The sequence below is a fragment of the Cryptomeria japonica genome, chromosome 11 (genome assembly GCF_030272615.1).
Source record: "Cryptomeria japonica chromosome 11, Sugi_1.0, whole genome shotgun sequence".
In the NCBI taxonomy this organism is placed as follows: Eukaryota; Viridiplantae; Streptophyta; class Pinopsida; order Cupressales; family Cupressaceae; genus Cryptomeria; species Cryptomeria japonica.
The window spans coordinates 59,720,535-59,742,293 of NC_081415.1; the positions used below are offsets into that span (position 1 = coordinate 59,720,535).

General features: G+C 38.6%; 1 protein-coding gene across 4 annotated transcripts in view; it reads left to right on the plus strand.

Annotated features, from left to right (window-relative positions):
• The window catches only part of LOC131051352 (protein ACCUMULATION AND REPLICATION OF CHLOROPLASTS 3, chloroplastic), a 190,711-nt gene that overhangs the window by 156,621 nt on the left and 12,331 nt on the right, over positions 1 to 21,759 (plus strand). For 2 of the 4 annotated variants that reach the window (XM_057985827.2, XM_057985832.2), the window contains one exon: positions 13,350 to 13,516. In XM_057985827.2, the coding sequence (XP_057841810.2) occupies positions 13,350 to 13,516 (167 nt within the window). Of the gene's footprint in view, positions 1 to 13,338; positions 13,517 to 21,759 lie in introns of all 4 variants that reach the window. The other 2 variants (XM_057985829.2, XM_057985830.2) reach the window with 2 other exon arrangements.

Sequence of the window (21,759 nt, forward strand, 5' to 3'; positions counted from 1 at the left end):
CTGGATGCGCATCCTATTGTGTGATAGCTCGTTGGAAAGATCTTGAAATTCTTTAAATCTTTCTCTTTGGTCTCAGGGCAATTCAGTGAGCGGATTTCTGTCTATGGGGAAAAAGGCCATTTTCTAGTAACATGACCACTTTAAAATAAGAAATTATAACATTTCCACTAGACCACGCCACTTGGAGACAATTAGGGTTTGATTTGCAATTGAGAGGGGTTATAAGGGGATAGGAGCTTCATTCTATGATTATCTTTTACACATTTTACATCTTGGATTTGAGATTTGGCTCTGGAAGAGCTTTTCAGCATCTGGGACGCCAACCCCAATGCCTTGCCTGTTTGGGACGTAGCCCCCAATACAGTGGTTTGGATTTGTTTGCAGCTATTAGCATCTTGGAGATTGTACGGCATTCTTTCTGGAGGTTCAGCAATTCTGACAGAGTTCAGCGTGGGGTTTGGGGTTTCTAACCAGTTGGGTGTACTTGGCAACCATACGGCTGTACCTGGCAGCCACTTTCCTTCCCACGTGCAGCACTTGGAGGGCTGGAATCTTGCCACAATTTCATTCCTAGTTATGTTACTCTTTCAGCATCCAGGTTGGAATTATTCCTGATTGTAATCTTCCTGAAATTATTGGAAATCTTCATCTGGTCAAATATTTGATCTTATATTCAGAAATCTGCCTTGAATCGAATTTGTTTTGGCTGTATATGAACTTCATTTTCAGTACTTTGTTCATGTACTTGTACTTCATTATTTACTTGTTGAAAAATCATCAAAATACAAAAAGAATTCAACCCTTCTGCAACTTCTGTCTATTTCTGAAAGAAAATATTAATAAGCAGGAAAAATCAATTTAAATAAATAAAAATTATAGCAGATTGGTAAAAGAGATCCATCAGGGATCTTTCAGTGGTATCAGAGCTTTGATCTTGCCAGCCTGTTGGGTGAAGATCAAGAGTTCTAATTCAGATTTGAGTTTAGTTTGGTTGAAAATCAAATTGGACATCATGACAGGGTTGTTTAGAAATAAACAAGCAGGAAAAGAATTTGAACAAACACCTTCAAGGAGTTCCAGACAGTCTAAGGGTACAACTCCTTCAACAAGTACAAGGAGAAGGTCTCCTGCCAAGACATTCAATGATATAGTTATGAACAACTATGATAAGTATTGCTCTCTTCCTAAAAAGATACGTGACCACCTTTCCTTCACACAATTCATGGGTGTACCAGTTGAAGATGACTTGATGTTTTCAAGTCCACGTCATCAACCAAGAACAAAACAAGAGTCAATTGAGAGCAAGGGAAGCAAAGGAAGAGGAGCAGATATGATGTTTACCAGTGAGATTGGTAGGAAACTATTTGAAGATTTTGAGAGACATGTAGATCCAATTGGTGCCTCTTTGGTTGGTTACAACGCTGTCCCATCATTTTTGGTGGAAGATGTGAAGGAAGAGTTTGTAACTTCAAGCAATACACAAGACATTCATGAGAGGTTTGATGAGTTTTCAGATTGCCCAAAGACTGATTTTGAATCAGCAATTGATGAAGAACATGAGGTTGAAATGGACAGCGTAAGTTTGGATTCATTTGTCACACTACTTCCTCTTCTCAATTGGGAAGACCATGAGGAAAGTCGAAATTTAATGGTGTGTAGTGAATCCAAAGATTTGTCACCACAGTATGATCATAATTCTGAAGTCCATAACAGCAGTGACATAACTTATCTCCCTCAAGATATGACAGCCTTTGGTCATGAAGAGAATAGAGATTTGCATTCTACATTTGCGGGTGCTTATGGTACAAGCATGGGTTATGCTGATGCAAATAATACAACTCACCATAAGTCTGATTTTGTGTACTTTGGGGCAGCTGATATAAAACATTGCCAAAAGTTGAACGAAGATTGGTTACATAGAGCTGCCCAAGCAAAAACGCTTGCTGCCCAAGCAAGACACCACCTCCAAAGAGTCAAAGAGCGTCACAATCGGTTAGATGATGCAAGGATACAAAGAGAATCATCCATTAGATCTTTATTTCTTCCAAGGGAAGAAAAGGACAGCGAAGATATATTGAATGGAAATAGAAATCAGTTTGATTTTCTGAGTTTGATCAGCAATTTTCCTTCATCTAATGAGTCAAATTTGAAACCTTGCATTGAGAACATTCAAGTTGGGAAGACTAGGTGTGAAGTTTATGAGTTGTTAGGTGGCATTCATAGTGGACCAGCCACTGAAGGTTTATCCATGTTGCAGAACAAAAACATCTACTATTCATTTGTGGACTTGTCACCTCTTTCATATGATAGGGCAGCGATGTACTTATTAATTGGTGACTCAGTTTTCTTAGATGTGATAGTGGGCTATGAAGATCAGCGTGTAAGAGACTATATTTGGTGCATGGCTAAACAATATATTTATTTGACATCCTCCAATGAAGACATACTAACTTGTGGAGAAATTGGGCAAGTTGCAGCCGCTGATCAAAGGTTTTGGAGAGGTTTCCATCACACTTTGCTTGTTGGAAATTGTCTTATTGATGGGTCCATTTCAACATTGAAGATTGGTGGTATTTATGGTTTCACAGTGGCTATAGAGAGACACGGTATCGACGATGCCTCTTACTATCATTGTCTCTTCATGACAGATGGATGTGGATTTAGTTTTATTTGGGATCCAGGTGTTGATTCATTTGATACAGCGTCTTATAGGGATTATAGTATGTTGCTCCAGATATTAAGATTATATGGCACTTATATCAGAGGAGAGCAGCAGAAGCAGTTTATGTCCTACAGGTGGTTTGTGTGGGATCATGGTATAGACATGTGTAGTACCTTCCTTTCGTGGATCCTACATGGGTTGCTTCACTTCAGATGTATAGATGTAGTCGTGGGTGTACAATGGTTGTTGACACTTGGACGGTATGTTCGGAATATCACGAGGATGGAGCTGGAGTTTACCCACTATCCATCTCAGTTTTTCGAGCAGAGTGGGACGACAGTTGATCCACAGGTTGATTGTCATCAGATAGCTGGCGTGGATGAGTTATGTGATGTTACTCCTAGTGAGTACTTTGAGCCAGTTGATGTGGCAATTTCACCTGATTCTCTAGACAGGGTGATTGTTTCATTGCTAGTTGGTGATTACATATTTTTAGATGCCAGCTTGGACAGTGATGATTTTAGTCAGTATTATATATTGTCTAGTGAGTTGGCATTAGATCTTCCGGCACATCAGCAGCAGTGTGTGGCAGTTGTGTGTCACTTGTGTCAGATGGGGTCAGATCACAGAGGGTCTTCCATGGATTGGCATTCATTGGATATTATGACGGATGTTATGCATGTTGGTGATCACAGACACACTAGTGGTCTTGGCATTTATGGATATTTGATCTATGGAGATGATATAGTTTTCCATTGCTCACTTGAGGTATTCAGCGGGAGCTATGCTTCGCTCTGGGACCCAGACAGTGTTGATTTGACAGCACAGGTGCTTCAGCATTTTGAGGAGCCATTCCAAACCGGGGCATTGCATGTTGTTTATATCAGAGATGAGCAGCAGTTACATGCAATGATTTGTTTACATCTTATTTGGGATGGTGGAGGATTGGTGTTTCAGTTGCTTGTGGGCAAGCAACTCCGAGAGGGGAGGCTTGTCATGTCTCCTTTCTAGAGTGGACATCGGAGACGGAGGAGTTGGCCTATCATTGGAGTCTCGTAGGCTAGCAGAGGTTGATTGGGACTCATTCAGTGCATATAGTGATTGGATTTTGGCTTTACAGGCAGTTTGGAGCCAGTTTGGAGCAGTTCCTAGATTTTAGGGGGTATCCCTAAATTTTAGGAGGTCGTGACAGTTGCCAGTCGTGAGGTTATTCATGACCTTTTAGATGGTTTCAGTTTCAAAGAGATTGGGCTTGTTTCCTAAATTTTAGGAACATCCCTAGATTTTAGGGATGAGACTACCAGTGAATCCTTGATTTCCGACTTCAGTCACAGACAGGTGACAGGATGATTTTAGGGTTTGTAATGTCAGTTGGGCATTTTGTGGCTATTTGGGTTATATTTTTAATATTTCCTAAGTTAGCGTTTAATAATTAAATAAGGCTAAGTTGTTAGCCATTTTGGAGTAATAAGGGGATTTTTGGTCTCATCTGGATGCGCATCCTATTGTGTGATAGCTCGTTGGAAAGATCTTGAAATTCTTTAAATCTTTCTCTTTGGTCTCAGGGCAATTCAGTGAGCGGATTTCTGTCTATGGGGAAAAAGGTCATTTTCTAGTAACATGACCACTTTAAAATAAGAAATTATAACATTTCCACTAGACCACGCCACTTGGAGACAATTAGGGTTTGATTTGCAATTGAGAGGGGTTATAAGGGGATAGGAGCTTCATTCTATGATTATCTTTTACACATTTTACATCTTGGATTTGAGATTTGGCTCTGGAAGAGCTTTTGGACGCCAACCCCAATGCCTTGCCTGTTTGGGACGTAGCCCCCAATACAGTGGTTTGGATTTGTTTGCAACTATTAGCATCTTGGAGATTGTACGGCATTCTTTCTGGAGGTTCAGCAATTCTGACAGAGTTCAGCGTGGGGTTTGGGGTTTCTAACCAGTTGGGTGTACTTGGCAACCATACGGCTGTACCTGGCAGCCACTTTCCTTCCCACGTGCAGCACTTGGAGGGCTGGAATCTTGCCACAATTTCATTCCTAGTTATGTTACTCTTTCAGCATCCAGGTTGGAATTATTCCTGATTGTAATCTTCCTGAAATTATTGGAAATCTTCATCTGGTCAAATATTTGATCTTATATTCAGAAATCTGCCTTGAATCGAATTTGTTTTGGCTGTATATGAACTTCATTTTCAGTACTTTGTTCATGTACTTGTACTTCATTATTTACTTGTTGAAAAATCATCAAAATACAAAAAGAATTCAACCCTTCTGCAACTTCTGTCTATTTCTGAAAGAAAATATTAATAAGCAGGAAAAATCAATTTAAATAAATAAAAATTATAGCAGATTGGTAAAAGAGATCCATCAGGGATCTTTCATTTTGGGAATTAATCAAGGCATCAGTATTTCATTCAGCTTTAGTGCTGGAATCAGATTTAAGGGATGTTTGGAGTTTGCAGACATGGATTTTTTCGCTTGGTGTAGAATTTTCTCTTTGGACACCTTTATGGTCTAAGTCTTTACAGCTGAAGGTTTTAGTGCAGCAATCTTTTTTTTATTTGGATGCCTTTTGCTGTGAATGTGTGAAGCTTACGGGTGTGGCTTCTAGCTTCTAGTGTGAGCTTATTTCAGTGAAGTGTGATTCTATTTAGGCTATGGGCACCTGCCTCTTAGGCGTGGCTCTTCTTATCTTGGTGTGAGTTCAATATTCATGGTGTGGTGATTGCTAGCCATTGGGGTTTATGGTGTGATGAAATGTGCATGGTGCCAACTTTCTTTTGGCTTGAGCTTCTTATTGCAGCAGGAGCCTTTGCTTCTTTTGGCCTTGGTACAAACTCTATTCTCTTGGGCGCAAGTTCCCTCCTTCTATGCGTGAGTCTTGTTATGGTGTGTGTCCCTGATCTATGGCATTGCTATATACTGGAATGTTTGAAGATTTTTCAATGGTATATGGGGAGGTTTCTGTGTATATCATTGCTACTATTAATCCATATTTGGTTTGACACTTTTCTCATTAACTGAGCTGCTAATTAAAAGTCAGAGGTTGATTCTTATTTGTTCCATTTTCAACATTGTGGACTGCTGTAAAGTATTTCAGATTAATGTCAGATTTAATATTACAGTAATAAAGGTTGTAGTTGGCATAAAATGCGCATTGTTGTGTTTGATAATTTTGGTTACCCGACAATGTATTAATTAATTATATTAAGTGGGTTGTCACTCTCGGGTAGTTATGTGTTGGTTGGTTGACGGTTGTGTACCTCTCGGCAACCGTCAGGTCCTTTAAATATCTCATGTATCGCCAAGGAAGTAGTACGGATAGTCGGACCTATTGTAATCCTTGGCCGACCATCTCTGGTCTTCTCTGTAATAATTGCATGTGCGAATATAGATATATTTTACTGCCGTGTCTGGTATGCATTGTCATGTATAGTATTCTTTCTTGTATTTAATTTATCAGTTGTACTAGTAAACATTTTGGTGCCGTTTCCTTAAAACAAATTGAGTCAGCCTTGAGTGATTCACGGTTATAGACCCCATTAAAGGTGAGAAGAGGCCACAGGGTGGTCAAGACCAAGCAATTAGGTGATCCGTCGACTCTTGACTGGAGGGAGCACATAGACGAGTCGGAGCTTGGAAGTACTCCAAGTGTTGGGACGTTGGAGGTGGACGTATAGAGGACGCGCGCGTGTTTGAGAGTGCAAGGAAAGCATTGGAACGTAGCGGTCGGAACAGTCCACCAGAGTGCCGGGGACGCTAAAGGTAGACGTAGAGGACGCCTGCGTGGTCGAGAGTGCAGGTCCACCAGGTCCGGCACACAAGGCAAAATACACACAGTACCTTCGAGAAGTAGAAACTACCAAAGTTAATGGGGGATGGATTAGAGGACTCCGTACGACATGTATACCAATATGGGAGGCGAGTGGCCAAGATGACAAGGACTACTGGCTGAAGGCATTTCTTGCCACCCTTCAGGGGATCGCCATTGACTGGTACACAAACCTCGACGCCCAACACAAGACGAAACAGAGTGATTTGAAGAAGGTGTTCCAAGAGGAATTCAAACTCTTGAGGGATGACAACAAGATCATGGCCGAAATCTATAATACCAAGCAAGGGAAAAATGAGAGTGTACTCGCTTACAACCGTAGGCTCAAAGAATTGTTGAACAAGATGAAGAACCAGCCAGTTGATGGGTTGAAGAAGAGGTGGTTCACGGGGGGATTGATACCCTCATTGCGCAAGAAGATGAAAGTAGGGCCTCCGTCCTCGTACGTTGATGCTTACAATCGGGTGATGGACATCGAGAGTGAAAACTAAACCTCCTCCCGAGAGAAAAGGAAGACCGATGATGACAAGATCACCAATGGTAGTAATGGCGAAGAATCCAAAACCGTACAAGCCCTTCGACGAGATATGTTGAGAATGATGAAAGAATTGAAGGGTGAGAAAGGAACCAACAAAGAAGGTAATGAACTATGGTGTACTGAGTGCAAAAGTGAGGGGGACACAAAAGATAATTGTCCTACAAATATGTTTTGTGAGATTTGCCAAGTGCTGGGGCATTCAATCAAGGAGTGCCCGTACAATTTGAAGATGAGAAGTACACAAGTACTCTTCACACAAGGAGAGTCCAACCCATCAAAATCGCATAATGTATTGCCAAGCGGTTATGGAAACCAACGAGGGAGAAACCAAATACAGTATGACTCCAGAGGACGTCCTATCATAGAGTGCCGACAATGTAGTGAATGGGGATGCTTTGCGAGAGATTGCTAGAACAAGAAAGACAACGTACAATTATTGTGCAAATGGTGTGGACTTGGTGACCATGAAGACACCAACTATCCAAAGCAGAAAGGGGTAAATATGCTGGACGTCAAAGAGCCAGACGAGGAGGTACTCACAATCACAAGGTTACAAAGCAAAAAAGAAGTGTATCCCGATCCTCGTACGGAGAAGGAAAGACTCTGAGAGGCAAAGGCGGATGTTGAACGAGCGATGGCGAAGGAGCGAAGGGCCTCACATGATGCCGCCAGTACTCCACCATTGTCGGAGTCCGAGAAAACTATCATAAAACAAATGTTGCAAGCTACTGTACCAGTACGGTTATCTAACTTTTTGCAGACTATGCCACAATTGATAATGGCCCTCACCTACCATGGACTAGCCGGCGGCAAAATCACCTGGCAAATCTACCATGGACTAGCCAACGACAAAACCATCTGGCACATCAGTGGTGGACCCCATGCTGCTCACTATGAGTATTGGTCAGGAGCCAGCTATAGTAGACATGGAGATCATGGGACAAAAGTTGACCAATACCATTGTGGACGGTGACTTTGGAGTAAATGTATTGCCAGAAGAAACATGCAGGGGTTTGGGCAAACCAACTCTTTGGTCACCGACATTACAGCTTGTAGGTGCCTACCAACATGGTATCAAACGCTTGGGAACACTTATGGCACAAAAAGTTGTTATCGACACCCAACGTGCCCTATGATGCCCTCCTCGAAAGAGGTTGGCTGATCATGGCGAAGGCAAATCATAACTAGAAGAAGAACACACTCTCTATCGAGAGTAAAGGGCATAAATGTGCGATTGACTTGAGGAACCAGGCGGTGAGTGAAGAACTGGCACCGTTCGACTCTGAGTCTGAGGGTGGAGAGTTAGAGATGGATGGAGGGAGGAAAGGCATGGAACCCAACAATGAAGGGGTGGTCGAATTGGAAGATTGCTTGGAAGATGAGACGAGTTCATTGAATGGACTGTTCCATTGGCAAATGGAGGACTACGAGGTACTTTCACCAATGTGTAATTTTCTTGAATCTACAACCCAAGGTGAAGAGAAACCAATGAAAGTGTGTAAACTTAAGGACAATACATCTGACAATATGACGATGGAAAATGGAGAAAAGAGAATCAAAGAAAATAAAAATATTTAATGTCAAAATATGGAGTTGACCAATGAGAAAATATTTAATAATGGAGGTAGTAAACTGGTACGGGAGTGGAGGAGTGAGGCTATACGACGAGGAGACAAGGAACAAAATACTCAGCCATATGGGTTTGGTGGGAGCCCGTAAGTGGGTAAGGAGGTGCATCTATTGAAAAAGTTTGTACATGGTGAAGGAGATCAAACAAGTGTCATACAAAAAAGAGGGGGTTCAACCCATACGTGAAAAATCGTACACGAACAGAGAGAAGACACCGTACAAAAGAAGGAAGTTTGAAATGGAAGCTGAGCCGTACGCGAGGGTTGTGAAGGAAGACATAGGGCCAACCATACTATATTTTGTTGAGTCATTCTTTCAAATAGTTGAAGTGCTTGTCACTTTACATCGACACATTGCATTTACTTGCAAATTTCTAACCTTTTCTGATAAACACATGTTTATATTCGACGAATATTACATGGGCCATAAGACTATGTTCCTTTAATGTATTTTGCCAAACAGCTCCTGTGCTTTTTATATGCCTCCACAATGTCCACATTTTGCATAGAAGTCGACCATGGCTTCACAACTATAATATGTGACAAGAATCCCCATTTATATTCCATACAGTATTGCATAGTCTCAAACTCGTTTAAGCTTTTTCCTATCAAATTTTCTAAAACCTATTCGATAAATCCATTTGCACGTGTGCTGCAATCATTTCATTTGATGAAAAACATCACTTTGAGGCATTCAATAAAACAGTGCACAACTTTTTCTGTATTTCCACATTCGCATGCAAGTCTTGCAGCACACTTGCCTGAAGGTTTCTAAATCTCTGTCAACTAATCTAGTTTGTGCTTAACTAAAATCATTATATTCCATGAGATGACATATCTTCAAGACACTCTATTAAACAGTTTGGCCACAAAGTCTCTGATTTTCACAGTTTGAACTTGCCAATATCATTATATCACTGTTGATTGAATTTGTTCAAATGTTTTGAAAGCCTCTTCAATATTATCCATTTTCTGAAAGCATTGCAATCATTGCATTCCTTGAGATGATATTTCATTGATCTATTATGTCTAACAGTTAACTTGTATGGTTTGTGCGTCCACATTTCGCACATGATTGATATCTCTTTGAGGTATTGTATCAAAGAGATCGCCAGCTTGTATTTGCTTCTACATGCCCTGTGCTGGAGAGTATGGGAAAGTAAAATTTGGCTTCATACCAGCCAATGCATTTGCTTGAGAGTTTCAAATCCTTGTCAACAAATTCATTTTGTGCAGGTCTGTAATCATGAGCTTGTCTTGGCACGGTCTAGGAGAGCATTTCCAGCTATAATATCTGACAAAAATTCCCTTTCCATCATGTTTCAATGAATGTTCATATCCTGTTGCAAGCTTTCCATGGTGGCACGGGTGGGAGGAAGTCGGTCTTACAGCAAACATTTGCATTTGATTGAGAGTTTCTAAAAACAGTTTCAATCAATAAGTTTTATCCAAAATCTACAATCGTTGCATTCCTCGTGATGACATCTCTTTGAAGCATTTTGTCAAGCAGTTCATGTAACTTGTTTTCCACATTTTACATGGATGTCTATACAGTTTCCATTGCTCTCGCAGATAGGAAGAATGGTCCGTGAAGGTTGTGCAATTTGACTTTAAACTTTGTTGAATGTTGCTCAGGTTGTAGAATTTGGCCTTTACACCTCCCAATCGCATTTGCTTGAAAGTTTATAAAAATGTTATCAACAAATCCTTTTTCTGAAAATCTTGGGATCATTTCATTTCATGAGAACACCTCTTCAATGCATCCTGTGAAATAGTTTGTGGCCTCATTGTTGCCTCTACATATTGCATGAGTGATTAGCAACCATAATGTCTGACAAAAATCATCCTCCATAACGCTTCAATGGCTGTCCATAACCTTTTTCAAAGCCTCTGCAATGGTATGGCTAGTAGATTATGTAGAATTTGGCTTTACACCTGCCCATTGCATTTGCTTGGAAGCTTAAAAGACAGTTATAAATGAAAGAGGTTAATAGGGTTGCCAGGAATGCGCAAAAGAGCTCAAGGGATTAACTTGGTGAATGGTTAACCATTTGAAGTTTTTTCGTACAATATGGGAGAGAAGTTTAGACACTAACTCATGAGGAGAGGTTAATCATTTTACATTTTTCGTGCAAAATGGGAGAGAAGATTAACCACTAACTTGGTTAAGTGGTAAGTGTTGTGAACTTTTTTGTGCAAAATAGGAGGGATTAACCATTAACCTTGACAAATAGGTTAAGCATTGTAAGCGTTTTGTGTAAAACAAAAGTGGAGATTAACCATTAACCTTGGAGAGGAGGTTAAGCATTTTAAATTTCGTTCCCAAGTTATTAATATGGGAAATATATTAAATTAATTGAAAATATTAAAATTATTTTGATAAATAATTTAATATTTCCCATTTGAAATCTATTAGCCTAGTTTAGAAGAATGCACATATCTTTTGACTGAGATTGAATTTTGCTCGAAAATTTGAACCAGACATCAAAGGGTATTAGGTGATCATAACCCAAAGAAAAATTATCCATGACAAGGCCCCAGGGGTGAGATTTAAAATGTTTTCCGATTGAAGGCTGACAAAAATTGAAGTATTAAAATCTCACAAACGGTGAACTGGGTTTTCATGAAACTTTGCCACACTAATCAAAATGCTACCAAATACATGCTCACAAGGGAAATCTCTTTGATGCTTTGTGGTTCTCAAGATTTAATTGTCTTTGCATCTTGACCAATGAATGATAGGACTAGACATGACAGGACTCAAAGATGATAGCATTGGACTGAAACCACATAGTTACATTTCCTGAAAACTCTTGAAAGTTCACATTAAGGTTTTGTCTGACCTTTGCTTCAATTTAAAAGTTTAAATTTTGGATGCTTCAAAATTAGGGCAACACAATGCATTGTCAATGAATGTATCACATTACGAATGAAATTTGAAAATGCAAACCCTTCTGCAATTCTGTCTCTTTCTATCACAAAATACAAAAAATATTTAAGGGTGTTCTTTACATAGGTAGAAAAAATAATTGTTGATGACAAGGTATTGTAATGGCAATATCGTAGTAGTGGTACTATGAAAAACTAGAAATTTAAAACAATTTGTGCTCTTCTTCACAAGACTACTATTCCTGGGTGAAATTGCCTCAAAGGACAAAGGGTTTTTTCCCTCTACTCTTTCCTAGAAACCAACAAGGTTTTTGCCTTTCAAATTCTCACACTCCCAAGGGTTTTCGTCTTTGGGTGAGAAGATGAACAAAGTACTCAAACTCCGAGAAAGGGTTTGATTTCATTAAACGATGGATCTTTTCCTTTGAGTAATTCTCTTCCGTTTATAAACTCCATTTTGGCCTTTTTTAAATTGAATTTTCTTTTCCCTCCAATAATTATCTCTGAAAGTATTCATGTAAAACGCTTTAATAAAATATTACGTAAGGCTTTATTATGTCCCATTTGGATGGCCCAGTTTATCATAATATCTTTTAAGTTGTCCATTTGCAATGTTTTAAAATGAAATTTTTAGGACTAACTGAAAAATTGGTGTTAACCAATTTCCCTAACTTTATCCCTTAGTATATGGGAAATAAAGAAATAGGCTATGGGTCTTCCAATTATTTTGATTCTGAAAAAGGGGACATGACACCCGAACACCCAAAACAAAATTCTTCTTTCCAAGCCAATTCCTTCAAACAGTTCATCTAATTGATAAATCCTATCCAACAGCAAATAGAGAATAAACTTTTTTTTTTCCTCCAGAACTGCATCAGGCATTAGATTGAATCTCTTCAATAGGAAGAAGCAATTAGAGAAATTGTTGCTGAGGAAAAAAACAAAAGGAGGTAGCTGAAGCAATGCATCTCCTTCTTGATAAATACCATCCAACAGCAAAAAGAGAATCAACTGATCCTCTAGATGGCATTAGGCTTTAGATGGTATCTCCGCAATAGGAAGAAGCAATTGGAGAAATCGTTATCGAGGGAGAAATATAAGAGAAGGCTAGCTGAACCAATATAGAAGGAGGCATCACAAAATGAAGCAAAGAAGTAACAAATGATCTTTCCTAGGCAACAATATCATGGAATTCTGCCCCTCAATGGAGAATGCATCACAAAGGGCATCCAACTAGGCTCCCATTACAATGGGCATAGCTACATCAAAAATCTCTAGCTTTAATTATATTTCTTTTGTTATCTTGTACCATAAAGACTTCCTTTATTTGCTTTCATTGTTATCAAGTGATAAGTACTATAATATCTCTTTGGATTATGCTTTGTACTGCTCCCATGTGGAAGGCTTTTGTAACTAACTGGCATTGTTTCTTGGCCTCTTTTGCTATACGACGACAAGGGCTCTTTTTCAAAATGCACTTTTGAAATTTATGAATATCTTTACATCAAAAAAATAGTAGTTTGGGGTTAGGTTTTTATTGTAGAGATATGCCTCTTGGAAGCTTTTTTCCATGCTTCAACAGTAACATCATCTTGCATTTGTTTCAAAGAAGTTATTGCCTCCAACGCGCTTGAATAAAGAATTTAATTGAGATTCTTATAGCCTAGGTTGTTTTCATTATTAAACTCAAAAATTGATTTTGTATATGGTTTTTATTTCAACTGTTTATAGTTTTAGATATCATTCTTGAATTTCTCTTTTCTAATCTATAAGTAGCCATTATGCAGGGTTGGTTCTATTTTAAAAATAGTGACCGGTGGTTTGCTGACTTTTGGAAGGGAAAAGCAAATGGTGAAGGACGATACTATTCAAAAGATGGCGATGTTTTCTTTGGCCACTTTGAGAACAATTGGCGACATGGTAAAGGACTCTACATAGAACCAAATGGAACCAGGTATTACATGCTTAGACAAATCTTCGTCGAAGTTTTTTCCTTATGAATATATTATTACTATGTATGTGATACCTCAGATAAATAAATCATCTTTTAATATTTTATGCTTGATCTTTCAAAATATTGATGATACACATATAATCAGATAGAGAGGGACTTTTATGTTTCACAAATGCATATATGTACCATCTACTATTAATTTGTACTCCTCTCGATGTTCTCACAAATTCGTAATTTTATAGTTGTGTAGGTATATTTTTTGCTTATCTCTTTTCGTAGTTAAAATCTCTTCTTTCTAAAAGATGAAAAAGGATTGCAGCCTTAAGCTGCAAAAGGATTGCAGTAAAAGGTGTTAATGCATGATAGCTTCGGTAAGATAAATGATTGAATGAGAGATAAATGAAGTCTCTCATTCAATCATTTATCCTATCGATAAATTATGATGAAAAAATTCAAGCTATTGATCCTTCATTTGATGACCATTCTTCATTTGTATATGTTCAATGATCAATCTACTTAGTTCGATCAATGCTTAACTATGGATAATCATGCTATAGCATAGAATACCGATTAATATCGGTTTACATTATAACATATGGATCCCGATTAATATCGGTTATCTTATTAACTGTGATCACCGAGTATTATCGGGCTAACAATGTATTCCGATTTATATTGGTTAATATATTAAACAGTGAACAATAATGGTTATCGGAATAAACTAATAAACACCAATTGGTATCGAGTGGCAAATTAAGCATGCACCGATTGGTATCGGGTGGCAAGATAAATATACACCGATTGTTATCGGGCTGTTTTGTTAAGCATACACCGATTGTAATTACAACGATAAGTCAAAGGGTGCTATCAAGTAATGTCTTGATTGGTCATGTCTAAAAGACATGACCAGTCAAGGCATTGCTTGATCCACCCTGCTTGCATATACATATCAATCGACATTTGTGAGAAGATCATTGAAATCAATAAATGCTCCTCTCACCTGCAATATAAAAGAAGATAATCAGAATTATCATATTAAATAGATAATGCATAGTTAAAAGGAAAATAAGTTAGAATATAACTTGCATTTTGAATTGAGAATTGAATAACATTTACAAAAGGTACCCTTTTTCCTCCATATCTATGCACATTACTTATGCTGCTACTGAAACAATCTTGTTGTGTTCTGCTAGAGATTAGTGTTCACATGTTTAAATTAGAATTATAAGTATGCGTAAGAAATATTCAGTTGTTGAGAAACAACTTAATAATATTGTTAGTATGGTTTATTATGATATTAATGTATTTGGTTATACAGGATTGTATTACAAGTTGTTAGAACAACTTGTCTAAGTAAAAGAGTGATTATGGGAGATTATACTAGTTCTCCTATAAATATGTATTGAACGAGAATGTGGGAGGGTGAAAATTGAAGAAATATTATTTTGTGTAGAAAATTTTCATGTTTGGCTTTTATGACTGCCCATATCTCTATTTGTGCTTTGAAAAGTTCAGGTGAATAAAGTGTAACATATCATCTTGGAGGCAGGAGGCAACATAGGAAGGAGGATACTCAACATCCTCTCGTCAGTCACCAACAACGAGGCCCCTTATTTAGTTTTGGTGGCATTTTGTTTTCTATTGTGTGGCAGTGACAGTTTTCTATGTTGGAGATCAAGTGGCATGATCAACAACAATGGCTCTTCTTTTTCATGTGTATTATTTCCCTATGTAACCTCCTAGTGTAAAATGTTGTATTGAGGCCAAGCACTAGTATAATGCAATTCATGGATCTTGAAATGGTTAATGGTAATCCAGAAAACCATATGAGGTGACAGATGAGTGTGTTCTTGTTTGAGTCTAGGTTTGTGGTAAACTTGTGTGAAAAGTGAAAACCATAAAAGGTTGATGAGAGGTTCCTTTCATTTGAATCAAGATCATGAGCTAGAGAAGTTGGGCTTACTGCAGTTTAAAGTGTTCTGAAAGATCCCTGATGGATCCCCTTGCTGATCTGCTGTAATTTTTAAAATAATAAACTATATTTTCCTGTGATTTTGCTGATGGTCTTACAGAATAGAGAGAAGTTGTAGAATGTTTGGTTTCTTTTTGTATTTTTGTGAATATATAAGCACGTAATGAATAAAGAACAACAAATAAGGAAGGAAGCTGAAACAAGTAAGAACATTCAATTAAATCAGAATTGATACAAATCGTACCAGGCAGATTTTTGATTTATAATATCCAGATTATTCCCTATGCACTGGGGATGTGCTTACATCCAATAATGGCGCCAACTGAAGGGTAGATGATGAACACAAACCAAGAACACCAGCTATGGCTGAATGAAAGTCTTCTCCACTTCCAGTGTAAAGTGTACCTGCTGTAATGGTGGCACCAAGCTGAAACAATCGCGCCCCAGCTGAAACAATCGCGCCCTAGCTGGGAAATTCAACCACCCTGCTGAAACCCTCACCAAGCAATCTGAATCTCCACATGGAATAGCGCATACACTCTGACCAATAATGCCAATACCAAAAGAATCCACTGCCAATCAATAGCTGAGGGCTACGCCCCAGCCAGTACCAATCATGGGGTTTGCGTCCTAGATTGAAGAATTGCTCTACCAGAGCAATATCGCACCAAACAAGTTTTCAATATGTAAAAGATAATGAGAAATTAGGTTTCCTTCTCCTTATATCTCTTTCCTTCCAAATCGAACCCTAAAGATATATGAAAAGTGCGCTTTAATATAAAGTCATATTTCCCAATATTGGGCGCCCAAGTATAGAAAAAACACCACTTTTTCAATATAAAATAACTCCAAGCGCCAAAAGGACCTTGGCAAGTGAAAATCATTTAGAAAAGTTCAAGACCTTTCCAACGAGCTATAAGCCTATAACACATGGGCATACGAATCCAGATGAAGCCAAAAACCCCTTATTACTCCGAAATGGCTATAGACATAGCCTTATTTAAAATATTAAAACGCTAACTTAGGAAATATTTAAATATATTAAAAATATAACCCAAATAGCTACAGAAAGCTCGAAACACACCAAAAGCCTGAAACTGAACCTGTCACCTGTCTGTGACTGATGTCAGAAATCATGGATCAACTGGCAGTCTCATCCCTAAAATCTAGGGATGCTCCTAGAAACTAGGAAACACACCCAAATCTCCTGAAACTGAAACCATCTGAAAGATCATGAATAACCTCATGACTGGTAACTGTCATGACCTCCTAAAATTTAGGGATATCCCCTAAAATCTAGGAATTGCTCCAAACTGGCTCCAAACTGCCTGTAAAGCCAAAATCCAGTCACTATATGCACTGAATGAGTCCCAATCAACCTCTGCTAGCCTACGAGACTCCAATGATAGGCCATCTCCTCCGTCTCTGATGTCCACTCTAGAAACGGGACATGACATGTTCAAGTTTGAAAAGAGAAAAATATGGACATCATCAATATTGTAAAAAGTTGCATAGGAGAGCAGCTGACTAGAGAGATCCTTTGATTGTCGAACTTCTTATAAGTTTGGTTGGCTGCTGATGGGTTCACTGAAAGTGAAAGCGGGATAATGTAAGATTCCTGTTCTAATTTCAACAAAAAATTGCATTCTTTTCCATAGGTAATTTAGCAAACAGTTTACTTGAATGCATAGTTCCAGATCTGGATTGGTAGTGAAAATTGCTTAACATGTTTGGGAAAAGTCTTTTGCTCAAAAGTTAAGGTAACATGTATAGACTGGACTGAAATCACAGAATTTATATTCATATTTGTAATAATTAGAATCAACCTACAAATACAGAGATATACTTTCTGACCTTGCATATATTTATCAGACTGAGATTGACATATATTAGAATGCATGCAATGAACTGCGAGGGGCTAGCAAGGAGAGGCTATAGAGTGAACACTTCAAACTCTGCAAATTTGTTCCTCAACAAGCAACTGATCACTTTCAAACTCAGCACATAGACATTTCAGATTTAATAGAATCTCTCCAGTTATTATATAGCTCCAAGCACAAGAACGAAGAGCAGCTATGTCAGAAACAATGCCCACCAAGGTTCCAAACCATCCAATAAAGCCATGATTAGCAGAATTTATGAAGTATGTCTGAGAATATAATGGTAGGTGACCAGGAGAAGGAGCAATCTGCAACCCGAATCCTATTCTTCCTATCACTGCGTTCCAAATTTGAGTGTATTTTCATCACAATAGGTTCAATATTGCTCACGATTTGGCCCAACAACCCTAAATCTGACGAAAAGAGTGAAATGCGACTTCCAAGGGCAGCATATCATCTGATCAGAACTCGATTCAATCCCATCCCATGAACTGGCTCCTTTTCTTCAGGTTCTTCCCTAAAATGGAAGCCCACAAATATTTATGGCAAAGGAAAAACCAAGTTTCATTTACATGCCCATGGACATTATTCTCGTCTTCAACAATTCCAAATGCCTAAAATATTAATTCTTTCATGTCTCAAAATAATGAAGCTGGCCCAATGGAAGAAATCTCACGCCAAAGATATCATACACATCCATAAAGACATGGAAGCTAAGCATGTGTATTCAAATGTCAAATGGCTTTGAATAAACTCCCCGAATTAATCATGTATTTGTTGACGTGTCTGAAATCGCATTGCTGCAAACTCCATACGGCCAACACAGAATAGAATAACCAACTGAGTATCCTATCCTCTCTTGAGATAAGGAAGTCCCTAATGCTATTTTTGGTTTGATCAAAGGGGACGACCTCAAGGTTTTGATTGTCAGGTCTTGACTGCGGGACTACTCAGTGGTTTGATGTGTTTTTGCTGGAAACACAAGGGGACTTACGATTTGCAACAAACTGGTCTGCTGTGATTCTCGAATTACGCAATACAAAGCAAAAAGAAAGGGTTAGGAGATCTAAAACTAACAACACCGGTATGCGGGTAGACGGATTCAACATAACGAATTCTTGCTTGGCCAGAATAGCTCACAACCTTGCAGGAACGGTACAATCTTCAAAGGGACTTGGAAGATTTTCAGACTGGAGATGCACGACTAAGCACCCAATTCTGGTGCAAATCAGACGAACACCTGCAATTGAACTAAGCTCAATTAAAGGCTCAGGTTAACCATACAAAAGGATACACAATCAGTATATCCTCAATGGTATGAGCCTGAATCTATCAAATACCTGGACACCCAAAATAGAAAGATCTATCTAAAATGCTGAGAGAAACCATGCAAACAGGATGAAAACAAGACAATAAACACCAAATCAATGTCTATATATTGATTTCAGCTGCCTATTACAACAATTTCTGCAACATCTCTATGCTACTGCTTAAAATCTGACCTATTCTAACTCTAAAATCTAACTCTCTCAACAGAGTCTAACTATCTAACCATCTAACTATCTAACCCTTTACAAATGAAAGGCCCCTGCCTTTTATAGATTTTACAATATTGAATCGAAGGCTAGGATGGACTGCATCCAAGGGTCCTGATCTGCCTTCCAGAAGTTGGCAGCTTTAACCCATGCTGAATTAATTCTCAGTTATCCAACCAGCAACTATCTCAACTACCTGCCACTATTTGGCTTTAATTCAGGTCTATCCAATCTTCTTGGCGGTTGGGAATAGTTATCCACAAAAATATCTTGCGCGGGACCCATAGGCAGTTTACAATAAAGCAGTTTCAGTTTTAAAACTAAATTTCTAGACTTAAATCCAGCTGTGTGCTTTTTCTCGAGAAGGCATAAACTTTGCAGCATTCAGAGTGTTCTTTGGTCTTTGGTCCCGGTGGTGGACTTCATCTTTGTTCACGACACAGTTCCCAATGTTTGGTTGCTCTCGCGCTCTTGCATCTTTTCTTTTCCAATTTTCAGCGCCTGGCCTTGAATTGCGATCCTTCCTTGATTTGCGTTTGAGGCCTTCTCCTGGTTCTTTGATGACGTTCTGCGATCAATCAACCAATTTCATTTCATTAAATCAATTTGAAAAATTAAATAATTTAATTTAACAAACATTAAATTTAATTACGATGTCTGGCTTGAGAAGCTCTTTGTGAGATGTATCTTGAAAATGCTTCTTCTTTCTCTTCGAATGTGAAATCTGATCCTTGGTCTTGATAGTGTTTGGGCGATTTACTTCTGCGTGATTTTACCTTTGGAGTCTTGGGCGTTTTGAATGGGTTTATGGTGTTTTGAAAACTTCTTATAGCGCGATTCTGGAGGTTTGAAGAGCTCCTGCAAATTTTAAAATCCTAACACTCATGCCCTTTCTGGATTTCGGAGCTATGGCACTGTTTTGCAAACTTTAATCTGCGTTTTCTAATCCTAAGGGCGAACTTCGGACCATTGGGCGCCCTTTGTGATTTTGGCGTTTTTACCAGAACTTCAGAGTTTTCGCGATTTTGCCAATTTAAAACAAACTTCGGACCATGAACGCCTTTTGGGATTTCGGAGCTTAACGCCTTTTGGCGAATATCGGAATTTTTCACGATTTTGACAACCTTGGAGACTTAACGCCTTTTGCAAACTTTGGAGAACTTCGGACCTCAAGGTGCATTTTGGAATTGCATGATCTGAAAAAAAACTTCGGACCTCAAACGCATTTTGCGATTTGAAAGATTTTCGGAGTTTTTAACGCCTTTGGAATTTCAGAGCTTTTCACGTTTTGGCGAATTGGAGTATTTTCGGACCATTAGCACATTTTGCAAATTTATCACATTTTCGAATTTCGGCCCCAGGGTCCGAAATTAGGTGTTTTAAGTGAAATTTGGACCTCTAGGGGCTTTTTGCAATTTTTCCATATTTTCGGATCTAAAGCACCTTTTGGGAAATTTTGAATTTGGCCCCAGGGTCGGAAATTGGGAGACTTAAGTGATTTTCGGACCTCTGGGGGCTTTTGGCAACTTTTCAACCTTTTCACATTTTAGCCCCAGGGTCCAAAATTGGAGGACTTAAGTGAAATTCAGACCTTTGGGGGCTTTTGGCAACTTTTCAACATTTTCACATTTTAGCCCCAGGGTCCGAAATTGGAGGACTTAAGGGAAATTCGCACCTCTAGGGGCTTTTGGCAACTTTTCAACATTTTCACATTTTAGCCCCAGGGTCCGAAATTGGACTTAAGTGAAATTCGGACCTCTGGGGGCTTTTGGCAACTTTTCAACATTTTCCAGTTTTGGCTTTTGGGTCTGAAATTGGGCATTTTGGCGATTTTAAACTCTTTCCTCAAGAAGTGCTAGCTTGGGCACTTGGGCGAGTTTGTCAAGATCTCGCCGAAGGATCATTTTATGGAATATAACATATATTCCATATATACTTTCAGGATGTTTGAGAGTGGTTTCGGACCTCCAGGAGTTATATTGCAAATTCTAGTTTTTGGAGGATTCCTCAATTTTCTAGACTTAGTCAAATTTCAGGATCAGGACATTCCAGACAACGCCAAATTTCAGGATCAGGACATTCCAGACTTAGCCAAACTTCAGGGCACTTGAAGATCGAGATGACATTCCAGACTCCATCACTCACCAATTTGACCCTTCATATCTCCTTCCTCTTCCACAGAGACAGAAAGGCACAAATCGGGGGGTCCCTGTCCAAGATGGGGATGGGTGTGCGATTCGCAAAACAGTATTTCATCCCAATAATATTTTCAAAGCCCAAACCAAGCATATAGACCCGATTATGTATCTTACATCTCAAATGCTCGAATTAAAACCAAACTTCATATTGCTATTAATAAACAATAAAGTCATCAAACCTTTATAAGCTGCGCTCAATATTAAGCCAAACATTTTCCTTAAATAGTTGAAAATTTGATATTTGCCAACCATCAAAAGTGATGCCCAGGAAAATAATATTTTAATGGCACTTTATATAACTTATATAACTTCAGTTACCAGCCATATAATAGCCTTCTACTCTTCCAGGTATGATATCATTTATTCTGAAAATAAAATAAATACCTCTGACCAATATTTCCGAATGCTGAAACAAGGTAAACTCGTTTAATCTCCACTGAGGAATCTGAGTGATTTCTCCTAGATCACTTTAATGACCCTTGATAGGCTCTCTAATGATTTTTGTCTATTATTGGTTAAGTTGTGCTATCAACCTATTTGCACAATGGGTAATTGTGATTATTGTGCCAAGACCTTGATTGGAACGATATGAGTAAGACTAAGTCCTACAATTTCTATCTAGCAATGATCCTTCTTCAATATGTGAATCAATAACTCC